The sequence below is a fragment of the Tympanuchus pallidicinctus genome, unplaced genomic scaffold (assembly GCF_026119805.1).
Source record: "Tympanuchus pallidicinctus isolate F22 unplaced genomic scaffold, pur_lepc_1.0 scaffold39, whole genome shotgun sequence".
NCBI lineage: Eukaryota > Metazoa > Chordata > Aves > Galliformes > Phasianidae > Tympanuchus > Tympanuchus pallidicinctus.
The window spans coordinates 1,136,923-1,158,978 of NW_026294757.1; the positions used below are offsets into that span (position 1 = coordinate 1,136,923).

Sequence of the window (22,056 nt, forward strand, 5' to 3'; positions counted from 1 at the left end):
CCGCAGCTCGGGTTGGCGATGCTGACCCCCGCAGCTCGGAGAGGCGACGCCGATCTCCGCAGCCGACTGGGAGATAAAAGGGTGGGCGCACGCGTGCAGCCCGGCTGCGGCCCCGCACGGCGCTCCCGGAGGCTCCGGGTTGAGCTCCGTCAGCCCGAGATGCTCCCGTGGCTCCGGGGACCCCATGTCCGCCTGGAAAGGGCTTCACTCCACACGGGGAGCTGCTCCCAGCAGAGCCCCGCAGCCAAGCGGGATCCTTTGCAGCGCCCTTTGCCTTTGGGTTCTCGCTCCTTTTCAGTCCGTCCCAAAGCAATCCGTGAGCGGCAGCGGCGGCCACGCAGCCGGGTTTGTTTTTCTTTTGTGGGTGCGGATGACATCCAGCACAGCTCAGCCCGGGATTTTTGGGGCAGCAAACCCCAAAAAGCAGCAGGAGCCGCTCCCGGAGCTGCACAGCACCACTCAGAATCGCAGGAAAGGATTTCCTAAGGAAGAGTTCCTAAAAAATAAGGGTTTCTTGAGTTTTTAACTGCAAGCTTTCTTCTGGTTTGCATCACCAAAGGGAGCAGAGATGGAAAGGGAGCAGCAAACGGAGCTGGGAGAGGAACGGGGCCAGCAGAGCCACCTCTGAGCCTCACTCCCTGCTCAGGGCTGGATGCAGATGCTGAACACCCCTGGGCTGCACCCAGGGACAAAGATCTGCAGGGTCCCCACGTCCCTTTGTGTCCCCGGGGCACGAGGGAACAGCGCCACGACAGCAGCACCGCGGGCAGGTAGAAACCGTGCTTTTATTGTGGAGGAAACCGAGGATCGATCGGTCTGCTCCATTCGAGGGTTGGCTTAAAAAGGCTGGATTGTCGGTGGGTGCTCAGCCCCACGGGAAGGAAAACATGAGGACAAACCCCAACCAAGTGATGGATCCGAAGGAAAAACCTTCTAAGCACTGAGAGCTGACCGGGCAGCCGAGAAGGGCGAAGTTTATTTTACATTGGACGAGAAGCGATTCAGCTTTTCCATTTTTTTTTCTTTCTTTCTTTCCTTTTTTTTTTTTTTAATGTTTTTTTATTCACTTATTTATTTTAAATACAGGTTTAGGTGCTTTTCAGCTATGAAAAAAGGCAAAAAAGTGCATAAGTCGAGAGAAAAGGCAGAAATGAAGCAGTAAGAGGTTTGTTTCCCACGGTGGGGGAGAAAGGGGCGCGGAGACTCAGGACAATGGTTCCAAGGTAGCATTAAAAAAAGGTCTGTATACCAAAACGTGATCACCTGTGTGATTTGGTCCATTAAAAAACGGTTTATTCACATTGACGCTCCCCCCCTCCCCCACTATTTCCCAGACGAGGATGATGAAGGACAGGGGGACGGGGAGGGATGTGGACTCTCTGCCCCCTTTCCCTCCTCCTGCGCTGCCTGTGTAGCACCGAGCGGACCTCCAGCCCATGCAGCCCACCCTGGTGGGATGGAGGCAGGAGGGGGGTGGGATGCTCCCAGCGGGGTCCTCCCCCGTCCCATGGGATTGTCCCCAGGCAGAGCTGAGGGCTGTCTGAACTCGGTCACTTTGGTCCTTTGGGACATGAGCACCTGGCTGCAGGCTTCCAGTTTTACCTTCAGCTCTGGGACCTTCCCAGCCTGAACGGGAAGGGGTCAGAGATGTGCTTTGAAATCTTGGTCCGTGACGCGATCCAACATCAGCGGCCACCACCGCTGGGGACCAAGGGGTGAGAGGTGGGGGACGGCACAGGGCTCGGGGTGCTCAGCCCCCCCTCCCCGCTTCTGCTGCCAGCAGGGACAGCCCCCAGCGCAGTCCCAGTGCGGTGACAGAGCGGGGAGACGCGTCACACTCGGCCCAAAGAGGCACAGGGATGGGGACCCAAAAAGGGAGAAGCGGAGCTGCGGGGGGACACGAGGTCAGGGCAGCAGGTGCTCCTGCACAGTGGCACCACTCAGCCTGGGATGCAGAAATGAGGCAGCCGGACCCCAAAAAAGCAGCAGGAGCTGCTCCCAGGGCTGCCCGGAACCATTCTGAATCCCAAGAAAAGATTATTCTTTTTTTTTTAAAAAAGATTTTAACCACAAATATTTTTCTGGTTTGCAACGCTGAGGACTGAGGGAGTGCAGTCAGAATAGGAACTGCAGACAGAGAGTCAGGAGAAGCAATGGGACGAGGCAGAGCCAGAGCAGCGCAGGGCAGGTGCTGCCAGCTGGTCCCCCCAGCATCCACAGAGTTGGGATGTTTGGTCCTAAGGAAATGATTCTGCTCCTCCCTCCCCATGCATTCCCAGCACAGCGGGGGGGGCCCAGCCTGGTGTGTGCGCCCCATCCCCTGCGGAAGAGAGGAGGAAGGCAGAGGGAGAAACGTTTGGTCCCAGAGCCCCCGCCATCCCTCGCAGACAGACCCTCAGTCCCGACAGAGCGAGAACAAAGCTACATTGGCGAGAGAAACCAGAGGCGGCTGCAGAAACACAAAGAAACCGAGACGTCGGGACGCGGCTCCGGCAGAGGGAAGGGATGCTGGGGGAGAGAGACGCGCGCGCACCGGGGCCACGGGGTGGGGAGGTTTGGCTCCAACCCCCTCAGATTGCTTCCACGTAGTTGGCGGGCAGCATGCCCGTGTCGCCCGTGCGTTCCACCGTGCCGTACATCCAACCGTCGTCGATCTGCTGCACGTTAATGATGGTGTCACCATCCTGGAAGGAGACCTCGTCTTCATCGGCCGCGTTGTAATCATAGACGGCACGGAAACGCTTCTGTGGGGAGAGAGAGGTCAGCGGGCAGGGAGCCCACCATGGGGAACATGGGGCTGTGCCAGCAATGGCCATGGGATCAAAGAATCACGGGATCGCCACGTGGTTTGGGTTGGAAAGGACCTCAAAGAATGCAGAACCATAGAGTGGTTGGGTTGGAAGGGACCTTGAAGATCATTGAGCCATAGAGTGGTTGGGTTGGAAGGGACCTTGAAGATCATTGAGCCATAGAGTGGTTGGGTTGGAAGGGACCTCAAAGAATGCAGCACCATAGAATGGTTGGGTTGGAAGGGACCTCGAAGATCACTGAGCCATAGAGTGGTTGGGGTTGGAAGGGACCTCGAAGATCATTGAGCCATAGAGTGGTTGGGTTGGAAGGGACCTCAAAGAATGCAGAACCATAGAGTGGTTGGGGTTGGAAGGGACCTCGAAGACCGCAGGATCAATGAATGGTTTGGGTTGGAAGGGATCTCGAAGATCATTGAAAAATGGGATGGTGGTGGGTTGAAAGCGACCTTAAAGATCATAGAATCAATGAATGGTTTGGGTTGGAAGGGACCTCAAAGACCACAGGATCACTGAACAGTGTGGGCTGGAAGGGACCCTGAAGACCCCTCACTCACCCCCGCTGCGGACGGTGCGCTGCGCTGCGTGGAGGCGGGCGCTGCAGGCTCCTTGTAGCAATAGGACTGCGAGGCTGGTGGCTGCTGCTGGTAAACTGGGCAGGAAGAATACACCATTAGCACCAGGATCTGCTGCCACGCGAAGCCCCCAGGTGCTGGGACGGCCCTTACCCGGGTTGCTGGGCTGGACGTGGTGCTGTGGTTGGTGCTGCTCCGGCCGTCGGTAATTGGCGCTTTCCTGGGAGTTCCTGCGCTCCATCTCCGCGCCCTCGCTGGGGCTGGGGCCCATCCTGCTCCTCTCAAACTCTTCATGGTATTTGATCTAAGGAGGAGGGTGAGAGGTCAGAGTGCAGCCCGGGCAGCTCTGCAGGCCCCAGCCCCCCAGCAGCATCCTTTGGTCCCAGCCTGCTGCTTTTCACAAGGGCAGCAGGGCAGGAAGCACAGTGGCTGCTTCGAGATGGGAGTGGGCATAGGAAGGGGAAGGAGGGAAACCTATATAATCCTATATAATAGAGCAGCGGTGCCCCAAATGAGGAAAGGTTCAGCATTCAGGTGTGTGCAGAGTGAACAAGAAGCTCCCAGAGCCTGGAGAAGGGGCAGAGAATCACTGTGGTCAGGATGCACAGTAAGGTACATGGGGAGGACCAGGCAGCCCAAAATGGGTGACTCTCCCTCGTAGCAAGGAGAAGGAGGACTTCAGGGTCCTGGGGTGGGATCTGTGAGGTTTCCAGGCATGGGTGAGGCTCAGGAGCAGCCTCCCAACCCCCCGCACCGCAGGAGCACAGAGCAGAAGCACCTTTAGCGATGCCACCCTGCACACACTGCAGCAAAGGGTTAACCCAACCCTGGGCACGGTGTAAAAATTAATAGCTGCTCCTGTTAATGAATACCCTGCCATTGGGAAGCACCTGGAGCCCATTTGTCTGCTGGTTAAACAGTGCTGTACTGAAGGGCACTCCAGAGGGCTCCCTACAGGCGGGAGGCAAAGCCCGGAGCAGAGCTGCAGGGACGGGGATGCTGCTGCAGAACTGACTGCAATTTCCCTGTGCTCAGAGGCACAGCGTTGGGCTCTGCACAGCTCCGTTCCTAAGAGGGTTTCCTGCTGTGCAGGGCTGCATTTGCACCTTTTGCACCTCGTGCTTTGGGGCAGTGCTGCAGCTCGGCCTGCAGCCCCTGTGCTGCTCATCCCCCCGCGGCGCAGAGCCCTGTTGGCACAGCAGGCTGCACGCAGGGGCTGCTAAGTGGGTCACGGCCATGCCAAGCTGGCAGACAGATGCCTGCGGGGCTCTGAACGCCTCCTATGCAGGAAAATCCACCCAGCAGCTCCCAACTTAAGCAGAGCCTTCAGGTCTGGATGTGCAGGTAACTCCCTGCGGACCCCACATGCTGCCCAGAGCTGCAAATGGGATCAAAAAGAGAGGGAACAAACAGCCGCCTCCAGCCCCATGGGGTGTGCTGTGTTTGTGTGTGTGTCTATGAGCTCCTTCATGTGGGCTCCCTCTCCTTGCACAGGCATGGCAGCTTTCTGAAACCCAAAGCATTTTGCATGCAAAGCTGCAGCTCTCAGGGCAGGCCCAGGGCTCGGCGAGGAACCTCCTGCCTTGCTGCTGGGCCAGGTTTTGCAACAGCTTGGGCTGTTAGATAAGGGCTGCGCACATGACTTTTACCAGCAGCTAAAGGTTAATTAACCCTCTGCGTGCTGCTGGAGGGATGCAGTGCTGCAGGCAGCCGTGTCACTGTGCCCCAGGTCGGCTGCACCCCATGCAGCAGCTCTGTGTGTGTGTGTGTGCATCCTCCTCCTTCGCCATGGAAACAGCCATCCACATCCTGCACACAGCACCCGGACAGGGATGGGGAGAGCAGGATGCAGCCAACCCAGACGTGGGCTTCTTGTTTTTAGAAAGGCAGAGCTGGGTCTCTTTTAGACACAGCCCAGAGCTCCACGCGGTGCTGCGTGCTCAGTGGGCCGTGCTGACAGCCCGGGTGACAACGAGGTACGGTGACAGCTCAGGTGATGCTGTGTGCCCCCCTCCCCCCCTCCCAGCACACAGCTCCGCAGCAGAGGAGCGCAGCAGCATCAGACACAGCGATCAGAAGGCACTCACGTTGCTGATCTGATCCTGAGTCTTTTTGATTCGCTGCAGCTCCGGGGTGTCAGCCACCACGCTGAAGCCTTTCCCCTTGTTCTTCTCAAACTCCTCCTTGTAGCGAATCTGGGTGGGATCAAGAACAAACACAGTGAGCTGCGGGGGAATGCAGTGCGTGGAGCTGCTCTGCTCACCCAGACGGACCTCGCTGTCCCCACAGCAGCTCTGTCTGAGTCCTGGCTTCGTGCAGGAGCCCCCATAATGTATCTGCTAACAGCAAAACGAGGCACTGCCAAGAGCTGAAACACAACAGCTTCCTGTGCTCTGCTCATCCTGTTGCTCTCTCAGCAGGGCTGGGGTCACTTGGATTCACTTTGCATTTCCTGCAGGCTGCCACTGCAGGTCAGCTCAGCCGCAGCTCTCTGTCCATATGTGAGTCCTGAGGGCTCCATGAGCTGCTCCACCAGGGGACATTGAGGGACAGAAAAGGCCCAGGACGGCCATCACAGAGCAGGCTGTGGGGCTGGAGGCCAGTAGAACTGAGCAACCCTATTTGTTTGCCAAACTGCCACCAGCATCGCTTCCAGCAGAGCCGTGCTCTATTTCACTCGTCCCCTTGCATGCTTTTCAGTAGCTCTGTGCAGCGTCCAGACCACGTTTCCAGCACACAGCCCTGAGCTGCACCTTGCAAACACATTGCTCCTGCCCTGCACAGAAGCAGAAATGCAAGCTATGGAAGCCATGGAGCCTCCACCCCTTCCCCACAGCCACAGCACACATGGCACAGTCCACAACTGGTAACTCTGATGTGACTCAGAAAGGAAAGGTTTAATGAACCGGGCTGCAGAATCCTCCCTTGCAGGGTAACAACGAGACCGAGATGCCAAAGCACATCAAGGAGGAACCGATTTCAGAGCAGAAGCCTCTGTTTGCCCACGGCAATGAGGGAGAGAGCTGGAGCTGGTTGGGGTAAGGGACACAAACAGTGCCATTAGGAGGGAGCAACCTCAGGGTGTTACGCATTGGGCTGCAAACGCACAGCTCAACAAGCATGAGAAGGAAAGGTAGAGCATCCTCCAGCAAGAAGCTCATCACAGGGCTAAGCAGTTCCCTTGACATTCTGTACATTTACCCTCCTGAGTCTCACCCCTCTCTTCTTCTCCCTGTAACACCCAGGTCAGAGCAACGCAGCCCAAAAGGATCCCCTTTGAGGCTGCCCTGAATGCAGGGGGGGACGATGGCAGGATGTGGGGCACAGTGCGTGCTGCAGGGGAGGTTCTGCCCCATGGCAATCAGAGCAGGACAGGGGCACTGGGGTGATGTTGGGAGGGAAAACACGGAGCAGGGGGACACTGCAGTGCTGCAGCCATCGCAGTGGCCAGGACAGACAGCAGAAAAAGGGAGGAAGTGCTCAGAATGGGCAATTTTCTGCTTCTCCCTGCCCTTACGAGGCAGCCAGTGCCTGCTGGTGCTGTGGGTACCTGCAGCGCTCAGGCAGGGCGGCTGCTCCCAAAATGCCCATTTTTAGCATTCAGGAGTAACCACAGAAGGGGAACCCTGCGATTTGCTCGCCGCACGTGGGCTGCAAGAAGAGGCTGCAGGCGTAAAAGCTGTCGCTTTGCAGACACTTTTAACTACACAGGCTGTTATTATCCAGCGTCTACAGTGACCGGAACAGCAGACGCCCTTTCCACAAACACAAATAGAGGAGGAAGGTGGTGGATCTGCATGCAGCCCCGTTACCGGTGCACAACCGGCTCTGCCGGTCCTGCTGGGGTGTGGGTTTGGCAGATCGCCCCTATTGGGGTCACCCACAAACACAGCTGTGAAGGGAAGCACAGAGCTGCAGAGCTCCAGCTGGCAGCAGCCCCACGGAGGACCACAGACCTTCTGACTGCCCCTTCCCTCACACAGCTGCCAACCATCAGCTCCATTTACAGCCCAAGCCCGGCTCCTGCTTCAGAAGGGCTCTCTGAAGGGTCTGCTCAGCTCCTGCTGTCCCTATGAGGCTGCCCACAAAGCACAGCAGTGGCAGCCTTAGCTGGAGCACTTGGAGAAATACAAAACGGGAGAGTCCCTGTGTGGGCAGAACAAAGGCACCAAGATCCTATCTGTAGCACTTTCAGGGTCTGCCCTCCATGGGGGGCTCTGGGCAGCTCCCACCCGCTTCAGCTGCTCTGTGTCCCACTGTTATCCATCCCTTCTGCTCCCTCCTGCTCTTAGAGCCATGCCCTCAGCCCGTCCCAGCACCAAGATGTGGGTGCCACTGTCCCACAGACTGGAAGCCCCTGGCTGCACCCCAGCCCCTCTCATGCCACATTCACACACAGCCAGCCCTGCAACGTGCTGCTCGCATTGCCAGTGCCCACAGTGCAGTGACAGGGGCTTTGCTTCACCTCCCACAACATACAGCAGTAGCTGAGCATTTGGGAATGTTAAGACAACACAGCATGTCTGTTCCAGTCCCTTCCTTTCAGAAGGGTCCACGCACACTGCAGTGGTGGAGGAGCAGTGCAGGAATGGGATGCAGCCCCCAGCACCTCCCAGGGCACTGTACCTGCTCCAGGCACAGCAGATCTCCAGGTCTGAGCACGGCTCTCCAGTGCAGAGGGAAATGGGATGGACGGCACCCCGCACCGACCTCACGCAGAGGATGGAACCTACTTTCATTTCCAGCCACATCCAGCACAGCACACAGCAAGGGGAGCCGAGCGTCCCAGCGAGCAGCAGAAAAGCCCAGGCAGTGCCAGCATCCCCTCCCTGGGGTCTACTTTAATAAGCAAGAGATAATGAAGAGCTGAGCTCATTGGAAAAGCAGCACCGGGGGCTGCAGAGCAGACGGTTCTCCGGATTATTACTGAGGAAGAGCAACCGTGTCCCCTTTGTGGCTCCCTGGAGCACAGAGTGAACTTGGGCTGAGCTCCATCCAGGTGCACAGGGTGCTGCTGGGCCGGCCTTGCAAAGCACAGCTCTATCTGTCACCAGGTGAGGTTCTGACCCCACTGTTTGCTTTCCAGCTCCTGGCGGCTCCAGGCTCACGGGGAGAGGAGGAGGAGGAGGGCAGCATCTCCTCCAGGCACGTGGAGGGGAACACGCTGACCCCAAAGGATGACTGCTCACCTCACACCAACCCTGGGCAAACCCCAACCCTGTTCTGCCCTCCCGCTGCCAGCACTGCGCTGAGCCAATGCTGACAGCTCTGGGTGGACTCTCTGCCCTTTCCTCTTTGCCCCTTTGCATTGAAGGAAATAAAAAAGAAAAAAAAAGAAGTAAAAGAGATTCCCAGAACAGTGGCCACATCCTGTGTCCTCCCCAGAGACGGTGGCTCAAGCCAGAACTGCCCCTGGATACGTTCTCTCCCACTGCAGCTCTGCCTGCTGCCCACCCAAAGCAATCCCAACACCCCCAGGAGGAGCAGTGCCCAGAGCTCTGCATCACAGCTGGGCACTTCTGGGACCCCCTATGGCACAGAATGGGGCACGTCTGCTCAGCTCCCTCCTCCCACAGCCTCCCCTCTTCCCACTTTATCCACACCCCCTGGTATCTGTTCCATCTGCTCATTTTTGCCTGCCAGAGCTTCCAATCCCTCCAACCTTTGGGTTTACCCAAAACCGGCGCCCGCAGAGCTCACGCCCCTCCTTTCCAATTCACCCCGCTGCAATGCTGGGTGCCAGCAGGGAAAATCCCACTGCGGGGTTGGGGGTGCCTGGGGGAGGCAGCTCACAGCCACCTCAAATGAGTGGAACAGCAAACAGCAAAACAGCCCCACGCACAGCTCTCCTGCTGCGCGCCGGAGCAGAGAACGCAGCACAACGAGGCACAAAGCACAGAGCACAGTGCAGCTCTCACCTGGCTCTGCAGCACACAATGTACGCTTACCTGGCTCTGCAGCTCGCTCTGCTGCTTTAGGCGCAGGTTCTCAGGAGTGTCTGCCACCATGGTGAAGGACTGCTTCGGGTAGTGTCTGCAGGGGGGAAAGGACAGCGTCAGCACCGGGTGCCCAGCCCTCTCCATAGCACCGTGCTGGAGGTGTCTCATGGAGCAGCCACCCCTCTGCACTCTGCTGCTTTCATGGGGAAAAGCAGATAAAGGAGGGTTTGGCTTTTTTTTTTATGTCATTATTTTTTTCCCAGAGGAAAATGTCTTTGTAGGTTTGTGCCTGAGTTCTGGATGGACCCCGAGACACCTTCACCAGGACCTTCAGTTACCGTCATTGGTAACATCAATCCAAGTAAACATTTTGGTTTACACCGCTCTGCCTCTGCTCCACCGCTCCCAGCAGGATGGCTCAGAGGAGCCCAGAGCTCTCCTTGCTCATTCTGCTGCAGTTTCAGCCACAGACCTCACATTGAGGATATCACCACCCAGCAGGAGCTCTGTCAGCAGAATGGTGTCTGACCCGGGGCGCTTCTCACCTACACCCATCCCACACGTGGGGTGGTTGCTTAGCATGTGTCCAACACGGGGCTGTAAAGCAGGAGAGCCACGGCCGGGCTGCATTCCTGCAGTGCCACACGCAGCCTCTGCGATCAGCACAGATGTGCAGTGGGGTGAACTCATGCGTGGCAGGAGGTGAACATCTGACACAAACGCTGTGAGCTCCCCCTGAGATGGGAACACTTCACCCAGCCCTTCCCCTGCTCAGGAAGGTGGAAAAGCAGAGGCAAAGCTGCTGGAACGTGGGGGGTTTCATGAGCAAATCCATTGCCAGGCACCACCACATGCAATGGCAACTGCCCCCAGATGCAGCACTTTGGGTCTGGGGGGCACAGAGCAGCAGCACCCCAACTCACATTCACTTCCCTTTGCTTGAACAAACCCTCCTGAAAGCCCCGACAAGGCAGCTCTCCTCCTCCACGGTGGCTCCGAAAGGAGGTGAGCAGGGCTGAAAACAAACCTGCAAACCCTGCAGATGCATCTGCTGCCCATGCACACAGCTCTGACCCCATCCCTGTCCCGTTGCTGTCCCTGCACCAGGCGGCCCACAGCTCCCACGCTGGCAGACAAGGCGAGCCCTGAATTGATGGAGCTGCAGCCCCATCCCTACCTGCACCACGTGGGAGCCCTTGTGGGTCTGACAGCCCCAGGCTGCGCCCTGAGAGCCACCACAGGGAACTGACTGCACACAGTGTGAGCAGAGCTCTGCCCACGGCTGTCCACACTGCGGTCAGCGCAGCAGGAAACCATCTGCACCACGACACTGAGACACGGACCTGAGAGCAGCACATACCTCATGCAGCAACGCAGGAAGTGAGACAACAAAAATAGACTCCAGAGCCACGCTGAGAAAACAGAGAAACCCCCCCACGCACACCCAGAAAGCAGACAAAGCAGATGTGGTTTGCAGAAAGGGGAAAGGAAGCTCAGCAGCAGTTGAGAGGGACAAGGAGCAGCGCTGGATGAGAGCAGATCACAGACCGCCCCTAGGATATGGTTTAATCTCTGTTTAGATTAATCTGACGGGGGGAGATACAACACTGTGTGCTCAGGCTCTGCTCCCACCACGGCTGGGCATGGCGTTGGGGCACAGAATCCACCCAGCTGGGGCTGCTGGGCTCTGCACTGCCTCCTCCACGCTGACCAAACCCAACACAGCAGCACCGGGCTGGCTTTGCCAACAGCCAAAGAGCTGGGGTGAAAGCAGAGCTCTCAATGGTTGGTTCTCCCAGAAGCTAAAGCTGTAGGGATGGCCGGATGATCTCCAGACCCCTCCAACCACTGGGAATCATAGCAGCAGCTCCACAGCAGAGCCTCTGCCCGAGTGATGTTCTAGAGGCAGCAACCAGCAGCGCAGCCATGGCACACAGCCCACTGCTGCCCGCTGCAAAAGGAGCAGGGCTGTAGTCAGAAAGGTGCTCCTGAATGCTGCACGTGCATTACAGCCATGGTATCTGCGCTGCAGAGCCAGCAGTGCATGCACTGAGTGTCCAAACCTGGCTGCAGGAAACGTGTGCTTGCATCCCAACGCCGTGCCAGGAGGCGGCTGCTCAGGGCGCTGGGGCTCTGATGCAGCAGCATTCATGCACTCCATGCATCACTGCAGCTCAGCAGCACTGGAGGACAGCTCAGCACAGAGCCTCTTCCTGAGCTTCTTGGAAGCCACTGCTTAACTCACACTGAGGTCAAAGAGAACAAAACCACTTTTCAAGCACAAAAGCAACACAATCCAAACCCCTTTGCTGGCTGTGGTGCTGTGCTCAGCCCAGGTCCGGGGGGCAGCAGCCATGCAGAGCAGCAGAGCACAGTGTGACACTGGGCAGCTCCTGCAAAGGGCAAAGGCAATCACAGTGGTGTAGCACTGAGCTGCAGCCTCATCTCTGTCACAGCTCTGTGCTCTCTGAGTCTAAATCATCCCATTTCCATGGCAACAGCATCCAATGCTCCGGGCATGCTAATAGCACGGAGAAGGGTCCGAGCATGGAGTGTGGGGAGGAGGAAGCCCACAGTGCTGCAGGACTGCAAAGCAATGCCACAAATCATCCCTGCCAAGTTGGGGGAAACCACACAGCTGTGGCTGTAGGGCAAAATCATCATCATCATCTTCTGGAAGACGCTGATGCCATTCACAGCGTGAGCAGGGGCCGGGGAGGGATGAAGGAGAGGGGCACAGAACAGCATTGGGTTTCTTCTTTGGTCAATGAGATTTTGCAGGAGCCTCCCCAAGGGCTGCAGCCCTGAGCCCCACATCTGCTGCTGGGGGCAGCGATCCTCCTGCAGCAGGGAATGGGAGGAAATGCACCAAGTGAACCACATCCCCCGTGGACGGGCATCAGCTCCGTGCAGAGCTGTGGGATCCGCCTGCTCCAAAGGCTGGGAACGAAGGAGTGGGGACACTCAGCTCAAACCACAGATGTCCACCTCCCTGCAACGGGGAAACCATCTCGTATGCATGAGAATCAGCCACAGCGCTCACAGCAGTAAATTAAATCTTAATGAGGAAGCACCGACGGATTGTGTCGGGTTGGGGGAGCGTGCAGGAAGCAGAATTGCACCAGGGATGGGCAGGGAGCGTCCTTCCCCATGGAGGCTGCTCTTGTGCTCTCCACCCCACAGTCAGACCCATAACTGGTGCAGGTAAGGAAGGTGTTCAGCACCCGACCTGCCTCCTCCAGAAGCATGAGCAGCACACAGCAAAACCACCCTTGCAATTAGTGAGCAACAGCCTTTGGTACCCAGCACAAAAAGGATCCGTGCCCACCGCGGTCCTGGCACTGCACCATGGCCCCGTGGTGCTGAGCCAAACACCTCAGAGGAAACAGCTCTGCATAGGATTGGGAAGTAAGAGCTTGGGAGGAAGCAAGAGCCAGTTGCAGGCCTTTCCCAATGGGCCCCCTGCACCTAATTAGTGCCTAATGAATGGGGCACTCGGGATCCAATGGGGCTGCTGATGGGCAAGACAGAGCAGCATGCAGGGACACAGAGCAGGGTGATACGGGATGCACATCCCTGCTTGGGGCCTCTCCCTCATTCACTTTCTGCTGGCACCATCCATGGAGCTGCTCAAGACACCCCTCAGAAGGCAATGCATGCTGTCCCATCCCCAGAAACAGGAGCAAACCCCAACGCAGCCCCAGACACCTCGTGCTGTGCTGCTAAACCAGGTCAGGGCAGTCTTTGCAGGGTGGACAGAGCCTGTCTGGCTGCTGCATTAGGGGCAGTTTGGGGCCGTCAGCCCCACAGCACCTGGAGGCAGCTGAGGATTACCGGGGATCAGGGTCTGTCTGCTCTGCACCCCCAGCTGACTCCCTGCTGCCTCTATGGGGGTGGGAGCTCTTCTGAAGAGCTGCCACAAAGAGCAGCTCCTCCCATACACCCCATAATAGCCCCACCACAGAGCTGAGGGGCTGCACTTGGAGATGGAGCTACGCTTCTCCTGTAAGGTCAGCAGTGGGATGCTTCTGCAAGACAACAGGAACAAGAGGAGCCACTTTCGGCATGACTCCAAGGCACCTCTGTTTCCTTGCATGGCCACCATGTGCTGCATTTTGGCAGCAATCAGTGCTTGGTGCATCGCTTGCCCTCACACACAGGCTCCAAGCGAGTGCTTTGGGCAGATGTGCAGCACAACCCCACACCTCCAGGAGGTGAGCATCACCCCCACGACTGCACAGCAGCTTTGGGAACAAAGAGTTATGCAGCAGGAGCAATAGGCTGAGTGCTGCCAGCAGGCTGCACGGTCACATCCTGCCCATCATGGAGCTGCTGGCTCACAGGGACACACTTAAACAATAATAAACTGTTGTTCTTTCTTAAGTGAAAACAGCACCCTGCTACTTTGCAGAGAGCTTGCAAACATCCCACCCTAAAGGAACAGGCTGCAGAGTGGGATCTCAGTTCCTCCCAGTGTTTTCAGGCTGCCAAAATGGCTGGGCCAGCCCTCTGTGTGTGCAGCTGCTGCTTTTCCCAGCATCTGTTCCCAGCCCATACTGAGCACAGCACAGCTCTGCAGGATGAGCTCCTCACCAAGGCTGCCCCAGCGCCCTCCCCATGCTGGAGGCAGAAGGGGACCCACAGGCACAGCTCCAGCACGAGGAACCCAGTGCTGAGCAGGGACACTGCACTGCCTTCCTGGGGCTTTGCTCAGCTCCCCCCTCTTTCCCAGAGGCTGTGCCAGCACTTCCAGAGGGTGTTGCAGTGCAAGCAGCCTGCTCCAAGAACCTGCTTTCATCCACAGTGGAAAGATTTCAAGCAAAAGCAGAGCAGGGTGTTGCCAAGCTGTGAAGTCAGCAGCAGCAGCTCCTGGAAGCAGTAATGCTCATCCCACAGCCACCCTGTCCCCCCCCACCCCCAAACAGAGCACTGCCTGTCCACCCCCCCCCACCTCAGAGTGTTGTTTATGGGAGCAGAGCCGGCATCGCAGCACTACTGGTTTTTTCCACAAGGTCTCTGGCCCCAGGCACGGATAAGCAAGGTTGGGAACACAACAGCCACCAGCAGCCCGGCCCCAGGGGCTCTGCAACTGAACCTCCCCCCCCCCCTTCCCTCACGCAGGGCTGGGGGTTTTGCTGCAGTGAAGACCCCCACCCTGATGACAGGATTGCGTTTCTCAGCAATCACGCTCACTCACCATCTGCTTTGTGAGCAGAGCTCAACAATAGGGCAGTGTCTGCACAGGCACCCAATACCTGCACCAGGAGAGCACTGCCCCTCCTCCAAACCCCACAGCTGGGGGGGGCATGAAAGCTTCCACACGACCCCCACCTCTCCGTGCAGAAGAGGGATGGGGAGGCCTTTCCCTAGATACTCCACTGCCTGCTCCCACCTACCCACAGCACAGAGGCATTCCTTCCACCCAGAGCCCCAACCCAGTGCCACTTGAACACCCAGACACCCCCCTGGCACACAGTTGTTCCTCTTTTCCTTCCTGCCCCCCTCCCCTCCCTGGTCTGAGGGCTCACTGTACGAACAGAGGCAGCTGCTACCAGATGGGGCACTGCACAGAGCCAAGAACGCATTGCTGGGGCTCCTCTCTTCCCAAGAGCCCTGGGGGGTGTGGGACAGCACAGCGTGGAACGCAGAGATGGGGCTACAGGGAGTCCTTGGGGTCAGCAATGGGAAGGAAGGTGATGGGGCTGCTAGAGGACAGCACTCCCACACTGCACCCACAGGGCAGCATAGCTGGGTGCAGCTGTGGTCACACAGCAGATGGAGGGAGCAGGGACTGGCACACTTACACCACGTACTATTGGCACAGACCAGAGCCCCTCAGCAAAGGGAAAAATGCAGTTTCCCCTCCCCTCGCCAGCACAGGAGGTGCAGGGGTGAGCCAGCAGCAGTGCCTCATGCAAACCCAACAAGGGGGGGGCTGAGCAAGCAGCCAAGGAACAAACCCAGCAGCACAGGGGGTGCTGGAGCAGGGCTGTCTGAGCTGAACACGTTCAGCACAGCAATTGTTTTGAGATCAGCAGGAATTCAAGCAAGCCCACAGCAATATGATGAAGCCTGGCCTTGTCTGGAGGTGCTCTCGAGGGAGATGAACAGAACGATCACGTAACTGGGACAGGGCAGAGAAACACTTCTGCCTCTCCAGCAGCCTCTGACTCTTGCAGCTCAGCTCTCCTCCATCCCTGATCTGCATACAGCCCTTCCCCTGCCTCTGCTTCCACCTCCTGGAGCTCGAGGTGCTCCCATGGGATGAACCCAGCCCCAAACGCTGCCAGCAGCACCCAGCTGCATCACAGCACCAAAGCCACAAGGAGCCCAGAGCTGCAGCCACCCAAAGGCTGCGCCTGGATTTATTGCAGGGCAATGGCAGAGCAGGAGGAAGCCCGGCCCTCTTCCTTCTGCTCTCTTGAAGAAAGAAACTTCGGAATTTGGCAGAAGGCCACGGCTCAAACAGAGCAGACCCTGTGCTCAGCACAGCAGCCGCTCCCCTGCCAGAGTAAACGTTGCTGTTCCCCAGCTCCTGCAGGCACCGGCAGCATCAGGATCCACCGTGCTGCACCACATCCCCCTGTCCCTCCTGGGGCAGCACGAAGCCCTGTGCTCTGCCCCACAGCATTGGGCAGCACAACCTCACCCTGCTTGCCAGCAGCTCCCAGTTCCCTGTGCATTAAGGCACGGCCGCACGGAGCAGGAAGGGCACAATGTGATGTGGGTCTTTGTGAGACCAGCCCAGGCTTCCTGAGCGGCTGTGAAAGAGTTAAGGCCACAGCCAGCATCAAAGGCAGCTCTGGAGCAGAGGGGGTTGAGAAAGTGAGATGGGTCGGGGTTGCGCAGACTCCTTGGAATCTCAGGAATTTCCCATTATTATCCCACTTCCCTTACAGCAGCAGAGGGAAGGAGCAGAACGGGACCCCGAGTCTGCGGTATGAACGGGGATGGGCACATCCCAGCCCATGGGGCCCAGAGGGGAGGGGGCTCTGGCTGCAAGAAGGGCTGCTGAGGGCTCTCGCACCCTGCAGGACGCAGCCACCCCCAAGGGGACACACAGGACACCGTCTCAGCCCTGCAGGACTCTCAGGGTTGTGTCACCTCCACCACTGTCGCTCCCAGCAATAGCAGAGCTACACAAGAGAGTTTTGCTGCAGCGCTGCTGACTGACAGCCCTATTGCTTCTCCATTCTATTCTTAGGCATTAATATGGTTAATACCCATCTTACAAGGATGTTGTCAGGATTAGAGTTTTTAGAGCACTCTGTGAATGGAGCTCGCTACACAAGTGCTAAGCAGCAGCACATCATCTCATTTTCCTCCTAAGACCCGTCGATGTATAAGAAACAGCTACAAAAGATCTCATTGCAAAGCTGCTTTATAGACATTAAGAAACACACACAGCAGAATCTCATTCACCTGCAGACTGAGCAGGGCTGGATCCCAGGGCACAGCCAGAACCCGTTTCCCCATCCCCAAATGCTGCAGAGCAATGGAGAACCATCCCATGGAACCACACCAGGGCTCCAGGACCCCATATGGTGGGACATAAGAAAATCAACCACTGAGAGGGAGGAGAATCCCACGGCCCCCCCAGCACCCACAGCCCCAACCCCCCGTGGCAGCACTCACGCGTTGCAGTAGGGCTTCTTCTCGTAGCCCTTGTAGTTCTTCATGTTGAGGGTCATCTTGCAGGTCTCGCAGTGGAAGCATGCTTTGTGCCAGAACTGCAAACAGAGGAGAGGAGCGTCAGCGCGAGGCTCCGTTCTGATGGGACACGGCCCTGCTCTGCAAAACTCAGCCCAGAGATACCAGTGCTGACACCCACAGCCCCTGCAGGGCCTCCCACCAGCACAGGACTCTCTCCCAATGCATCTCACCCCAACACAGCAGCAGCATTTATGACTTCGCCTTACAGCAGCGTGCTGCTTTATCTCCACATCAGGAATCCACAGGGCTAGGCCGAGGAGGGGAGTGAAAGCTCCTCCTCACGCACGCACTCAGCAGAGCCAGCAGCTGTGGTTTGCAGCTTCAAAGGTACAGCTGTGGGTTTTTCTGCCCAGAGCTGGGCAGGAGAGAGGGTCAGGTGGGGCTGCAGAGACACCCAGCCCAGGGAGCGAGATAGAGATAGAAAAGAAGAGGCCCCCCCCCCCATGAGCAGCACTCGGTCCAACACAGGTGTCCAAAGGGTCCCCCCCCACCTTCACTGCACTCCCCAAACCTCATGGATCGTCCTATGCACACTTCAAGGCCCTCTCCCCCACTGCTGGAAGACACAGCAGCACCTTATCAGGGCAGGGCTGGAGTGATAAGGATGAGCAGCCTGATGCTGGGGAGGGGGTGTTGGCATCCTCCCCCAGCCCTGCACACCCCAGTTGAATGCCAGGCACAGACTCACAGCAGCACAGCTCTTCCTCCAGCTCACACTCAAGGTTAAAGACTCAAAATTCAGATCACAACCCGACATTATTGGCCGCAGCATCTAATGAGCTCTAAAGACACATTTGGAGCGTTTAGGGCCCTTCTGACCCAGGGGCTGGAAGGAGCCCTGTGAGAGCAGCTCAGAGCAGCTGTGTGACCCCTCAGGATGCTTGGCCCCAGCCGTGTTCTGCTGTGACCTCGTGCCCAGGGTCCCAGGAAGGGCTGGGAGCTTGGAGCGACGCCTGGGGAGCAGAGCTGAGTGGGAGAATCGAAGAAGGAAAGCACCACCCCAGTGGCTCTTCCTCCATCAGCAGACATACTTTTCACGCGAGGTGCCCACAGCCGCTCCACAAAAACACAGAAGGAACAAGCAGAGCCAAGCCAGCAGCTCAGCACCCAGAGCTGCGAGTCAGGCGATGCAGTGAGCGAACACAGGGAGAACAGCTGCTGCTGGTGCTACAGTTTCCACCCGTAATGTTTTTTCCACCTTAGAGCTTCTAAGCATCTGTTTCCACTGCTGGCGCCGTGCTCTGCTCCGTGCTCTCATCCTGCAGGAGCAGCAGCAGCCCTGTGCCACCCACCCCCAGCGCCACACCCCGAGCACAAACACAGCCCTGGGCGCTGTGACTCAGCGGAGCAGGACAACTCACCGCCTCTCAGTTGCTCAGAGCAACGTATTTGTGCTTTTCCTCCTGCGAGTTCCTCCTGAGAGTTCCTCCTCGGCTTCCTGCTAACGGTGGCCGAGCGGAGGGGCATCGCACTGCACTGCCCTGTGCCGTCGCCCAGCTCCTTTCCTGCCCACTTTTCCCCTCTCCCCCATGCTTTCAGATGAGACAGACGGACCAACAACCCTCAGAGCATCCCATAAGTTACATGCAGCCTTCCAGCCATCCACAGCTTCATAACAACATGAATACCCAGAGATGAGCTGCCTGCAGCCCTCAGCACTGCCACCTCTGAACATCACCTTACCCCAACACAGCCCCGTCTGCACGAACCCACACCAACACCACAAAGGAGCAGCACAACAAGCACAGGAACAGCAGCTCTTCATACTGCCCATCCTGCTGCCCCTCACCCTCCAGCAGAGAAAGGAGGCCAGGCTCCAAATAGCTTCTTTTCAGGAGAGCTGATGGCTCTGCTTTTCAGTTCCCAGGTTGAGGCGCTCAGAGCTCCTGGAGCAGAGCTCAGGCACAGCTGCACAGCGCTGCACCCCCACAGCCCGGAGCTGCTCTGCTGGGCATGCAGTGCACGGAGCACCATTCCCACCTGCGTGCAGCAGAACGGGGATGGAGCTCACAGCTGTGTGCACCCACAGCTCATCCTTTGCTGCTGCTGCTGCGCCATTCAGGACTCAAAGGATGAAGACGGCACAGGGAGAGCCCCGCTGGGTTTGTGGCCACTTTAAGGAACTAACAGCAAATCCCACCTTGGTTTCACAGTCACAGCACCACAACAGGAGCCCCGTTTCGCTCCCCCAGCGGAAGCATCGCAGCCCTCAGCCTTGGGCAAGGGAACCCCCCCCCCCCCCTCCCCGTTGCCAAATGGAGCCGTCGTTCCGTGCAAAGCAGCGGCGCTGAGATCCCAACCAAACGGCTCAGCCCCCGTCCGACTCAGCCGAGGACCTCGGATCAGTCGCTGCCGATATCAGCGCTTCGCTCCGGGAAAAGGCAAACCCGTCACCCTGAGCTCCGCACCGCTCCCCCCGCGGCGGCCACCCGGTGCGGTGCGAGCAAATCCGCCCTTCAGACTTTGCACGGAGCTGACGCGGACGTTGTAAAAGCAGAGATCGGGTCGTGCTTTCCGGGAGGCGGGGGGGCTCGTGCAGCCGCAGGAAGGATTAACGGGGGGCTGCAGAGAGCGAAGCCCCCACAGCCCTGAGCTGTTCCCGCAGCCCCGCACGCACAGCGGGCGGTGAGAGCAGCGCGGGGCTGCGCGCATAGGAGGAAGCGCATCCCCCCCCCCCCATCCCCCAATGAACCCCCGCCAGGACACCCGCGGGGGGTGCTGTGCAGACAGAGCCACTTCTCAGCTTGAAACAGACGGGAGGGTCTCTGGGACACAGCGCTGATGGATCGGCGTCGGCCGATTCCCAGCGTCAGGAAAAAACCTCATCCGTGAAAAATGCGGCCCCGGGGTCTGCGCGGCTCAGGAATGTCGCTGCGCGGATCGGCGCATTCCGCGAGTTACTTATTTTAGAACCTGCGGGAGCGCCCCGGAGCGGGGGGGGGGTGGAGGGGAGGGGGCGGCTCCGGGGGTCCCGCGGGGGCAACAGCGAGAGATCGCTGCACCCCTCCCCCCCATCACCCCCTCCTCAAGATCGGAATGCCGGTGGCAGAAAAGCTTTATTTTTAACAGGGAAAGAAACGCTCCGAAGCGATACTGAAAGCAGCGAGAGAAAGCAACGCGAACCGCAGAGTTCCGGGAAAGGGGACGCGCCCGATGGAACCGGAGCTTAAAAAGAAACCCCCACTGTTAATGGGATCCAGATGGGTTCCGCCTCACGGCGCTGCGGGATCCGGAGCCTTTCTCCCCCCCCCCCCGACAGCTCCGACTGCTCCGCACAGTGCGGGCAGAACGCGGTGGCGGGGATTGGGTCGAGAAGGAGAAGGGTTGCGGGATGCTGCTCCCCGCTCTCACCTTATCCAGGCAGTTCACCTTCTCGGTAGGATACACGATCTTCCCGCAACGCGCGCAGTTGGGGTTCATGGCCGCCCCGCTCCCCCCGCAGCAGCCGCCGCGTCCGCCTCTGGGCCGCCGCCCGCGCGCCGCGCCCCTAAATAAGGGGGGGGGGGAGGGAGGAGGGGCGGCGGGGGCGCGCGGGGCGGGGCGGCAGCGCGCGCCCACCCACGCGCATCGCCCCGCCGCCCTCACGCGCGCTCCCGCACTCCTTTGCACGCGCAAATCGCTGCTCCCTACACAACCCAAACCCCACCCCGCGGGTGCGCGGCCTCGTTGCGCGACACGACACTCCTCGCGGGCACGCGCACGCGCTTCGCTCCTCGAGCGGCTCCACGTGTCGCATCCCCCCTTCAACCCCCCCCCCCGCACGGCGCGGTCCCGCACAGGAACGCGGCGCGGGGCAAGGAGCGGCAGCCGGGGGTATAGCTCAGTGGTAGAGCATTTGACTGCAGATCAAGAGGTCCCTGGTTCAAATCCGGGTGCCCCCTCGTTGGGATTTCATATTTTTCTCCCCTCCTCCCCTTCCCCCCTTCTCCCCCTCCCGCCCCATCGCGGCTTCAGACGCGTCGCGCTGCTCCGTGGGCGGTTTCTCCTCGTTTGGCTCAGGAAGTGCTGCGGGGAACCGAGCCGCTCCGCACCCAAAAGCTCCGCAGGGACGGCTCCCACCCCTGCACACAGCAGAGATCCCCGGGCTCCCAAGGCAGCTCCTCCATCTCCCCGAACTGCACCGGCAGGAGCTCACCCAGAGCTGTGAGTTATCATGCTTTGCTTTCTGCACCGAACAGAGCCCAGTCCCACCCCCGTGCCCTCACCCTTTGGACATCGATCAGCACCGATGCCCCTCATCTGCACTGTCTCACAGTCAACCTTCAGCCAACCGTTGGCCAACCAGGTTCCCACGGGCCTTCCTAGCCACCAGGGCTGGGCTTGTGGTCACCTTGTGGTCCTTCTCTGTAGAGCTCCTTTCCAGCAGCACAGCCCCCATTCCGTACCGATACATGTAGTTACTTCCCTCCGGGTGTCAGACCCCCCCGTGTGTGTCAGACTCCATTGGGTTGCTGTCTGAGCAGCTCTCAACCTCTCCCATCGACTGGCAGCGCATCCTTCTGCTGTCAGCCGCCCCCCTGGCTCTGTGCCATCAGCCAACGTGCTGCGTGTGCTCTGCATCCCTTCACCCAGGTCACAGCACCTCATGTACTGCAATGATTCAGTATGAATTCCTACTCTTTGCTTGCAGGCTGTGAGGCTCCCAGCTCCGTGCTTCCCTCCTGAGCACATCAGGACAATCTGGAGGAAATCAGGCGTGCGCTGCCGCGGAGCAAAGCCCTTTTTCGCGAAAGGCTGGCGTGGAGCTGCGGTCTGCAAGGCCGCTGGGGGTAGAAAACGTTGTGAGCAGAGAAACCGATGGCAGCTTTTGTAGCATGCAGCGCAAAATAGCACGGGCCGCGGGGGTATAGCTCAGTGGTAGAGCATTTGACTGCAGATCAAGAGGTCCCCGGTTCAAATCCGGGTGCCCCCTCATTTTCTTTTTCTTTTTCTTATTTCCACTCTCCTGCTTTCTGCCTTTTAGAAGAAAGAAGGATTTCTCACCCAAATTTTCTCTGATTGCTCGGCAGCCGTTCCCGGTGC

At 58.6% G+C, this 22,056-nt stretch overlaps 1 protein-coding gene and 2 non-coding genes across 4 annotated transcripts; 2 read left to right on the top strand and 1 right to left on the bottom strand.

Moving 5' to 3' along the window:
* Positions 1-1,036: 1,036 nt before the first annotated feature.
* On the bottom strand, positions 1,037-20,517 carry LASP1 (LIM and SH3 protein 1). Of its 2 annotated transcripts, XM_052700105.1 has the most exons (7): positions 20,386-20,517; positions 16,957-17,051; positions 9,331-9,415; positions 5,470-5,577; positions 3,536-3,686; positions 3,365-3,459; positions 1,037-2,744 (listed from the first exon to the last, which is right to left on the bottom strand). In XM_052700105.1, the coding sequence occupies exons 1-7, from the start codon at positions 20,452-20,454 to the stop codon at positions 2,571-2,573; spliced, it is 777 nt and encodes a 258-aa protein (XP_052556065.1). In that variant the 5' UTR covers positions 20,455-20,517; the 3' UTR covers positions 1,037-2,570. The 2 variants fall into 2 exon arrangements, with proteins under 2 accessions (XP_052556065.1, XP_052556066.1); XM_052700106.1 differs by lacking the exons at positions 9,331-9,415; positions 20,386-20,517 and having other exon boundaries at positions 16,957-17,037.
* Positions 20,518-20,843: 326 nt separating this feature from the next.
* Positions 20,844-20,915, top strand: TRNAC-GCA (transfer RNA cysteine (anticodon GCA)). Its single transcript has one exon. It is a non-coding gene; the product is annotated as a tRNA-Cys (tRNA).
* Positions 20,916-21,874: 959 nt separating this feature from the next.
* TRNAC-GCA (transfer RNA cysteine (anticodon GCA)) lies at positions 21,875-21,946 on the top strand. The gene has a single exon. It is a non-coding gene; the product is annotated as a tRNA-Cys (tRNA).
* The last annotated feature ends 110 nt before the right edge of the window (positions 21,947-22,056 follow it).